This window comes from Otolemur garnettii, unplaced genomic scaffold (genome assembly GCF_000181295.1).
Source record: "Otolemur garnettii isolate 467f Iridium unplaced genomic scaffold, OtoGar3 scaffold00034, whole genome shotgun sequence".
In the NCBI taxonomy this organism is placed as follows: domain Eukaryota; kingdom Metazoa; phylum Chordata; class Mammalia; order Primates; family Galagidae; genus Otolemur; species Otolemur garnettii.
The window spans coordinates 2041814-2043648 of NW_003852429.1; the positions used below are offsets into that span (position 1 = coordinate 2041814).

Sequence of the window (1835 nt, forward strand, 5' to 3'; positions counted from 1 at the left end):
CCTTTGAAAACCTGTACTTACCTTATACCCTAAGGACTACCTTAAGTTAAGACTCCTCCTTGAGTTTTTCCCTAGTATCTGAGTCCAAATGGAATTCTTCATATTCTGAGTGTCTACTACTTGGGTTATCTTTACCTGGTACTTGGCATATGTCATTCCCTCCAGCTCGTCCCCTAGTGTTGCATTCTAAATGCTACACTATACCATAAGGAAAATAAAGGTACTTATATTGCTGAAATTTATTACATTTTTTTAAAATATAATGAACACATGGAGAAATGAATGGGGTAATTGGTATATTATATTCCTGGTGGAAAATGAGCATTCTGGGGACACTAATTGAGTTTTACACCTCTTTATAATCCTACTCACCTAGTACAGGACTTTGAATATAGTATTCACTTCATACATCTTTGTGAAGGATGAACGTAAATCTTTTTTACAAATTCTAAGTCAACGTTATATGATTGTCATTGTCGGGAAGTTAGTGAACTTTCAAATGGCTTTCACCAGCTGTGAAATCACCCTTTCATATACAGTTGATTTACTAGATCTTTGTTGAGGGAGCTTTAGTGAAAGCAGATTGTTTTCTTTACTTACAAAAGACTTTGAAGATTTTAGTTGTTTATAAATTTAATGTTTTTAATTTGTGCTATCATTTGTGTTTATGATTTTTACTTGAGAAGTTATGTATATATTTCAGAAACATACATGTATATTTCTTTTGTTATCCCAATATTTAAAACATAATATTAAGGCCTACTTACCTACTATATACAAAGTAAGTAAATTGACCAGATAATGGGGGTGCAGGCGTATGTGTAATTCAGCAAGAACTGGGAACAAGGTGAGATATGTATTAAATATTTCTAGTATGTTACTAAACAGCATCAAAACACAAGTCGTTTTTGGTTGGTTCCTTTGAGAGAAAAACATTATTTCTAGAATAGTCTATATTTGCATGAAAAGTATTTTACCTGAAAAAACATTGCAGCGGTGCCAGTTTGCAGTTCAAGAAAAAATGCAACAGTATATGCTCTCAAAGGAGAAAGTCCTGAGCTCAGATCTGTTCAAGCAGTTGTGGGAGATAATATTCTGGCCAGGTTACTAAGTTGTATTTCACTTTTCACTTTGTTAGCTATACTCAGCGTATAGTTGGAAATGGAGTCAAAGCCCAATCTGGAAATCCTGAAGTCAGAGTCAAAGGAACTGACCCTGTGATAAATCAGATTATTGATAAACTGAGACATGTGATTCAGGTAAGTGCTAATCCTGTATTTACTGGCATATTTGATAATAAATAAGTGTTCACTTTCTATTATATTTCATAAATTTGTTAATTCTATCAGATAATCCTACTTAAAGTAAAGGTACTTATATTGCTTATAGTTTTATAAGGTACTTATATTTTTAATAAATATTTAATAAATTTCTCTATTATTTCTAGAGTTTTGGATGTATCTAGTTGAGTGGTTTCTGTATAGTGTCAAAGTGTGTCTAACATTGGGCAATCTAAAGCCTCAGTATTTCAACAGTGTGAATCTCAGGATAACCTTCCTCCTCAATGGATAAGTTTAAAACATGGGAACTATTGTTTTTATGTGATATGTACATGATGAAAGAGAATGGAAACCCTAATATAGATAATGAGAATGGAGCTGCTATTTAAGAAATGTACAATTACAGGGAAAACATAGAAATACACATATCAGAGCATAGAAGATGCTGCAGTTATCTTCCAGGTGATTCTTTGAACCTGCCTATGAAGGTTGTTGCTGTATTTTCAATAAAAGTCCAGAAATAGAAGAATAATTTTCATTTTTAGCATTTATTTC

The 1835-nt window shown here is 32.4% G+C and overlaps 1 protein-coding gene across 1 annotated transcript in view; it reads left to right on the plus strand.

Moving 5' to 3' along the window:
• The window catches only part of GPC5 (glypican 5), a 639568-nt gene that overhangs the window by 435650 nt on the left and 202083 nt on the right, over window positions 1-1835 (plus strand). Inside the window, exon 7 of the mRNA XM_003789621.1 lies at window positions 1139-1259. Coding sequence (XP_003789669.1) covers window positions 1139-1259 — 121 coding nt within the window. The remainder of the gene's footprint in view (window positions 1-1138; window positions 1260-1835) is intronic.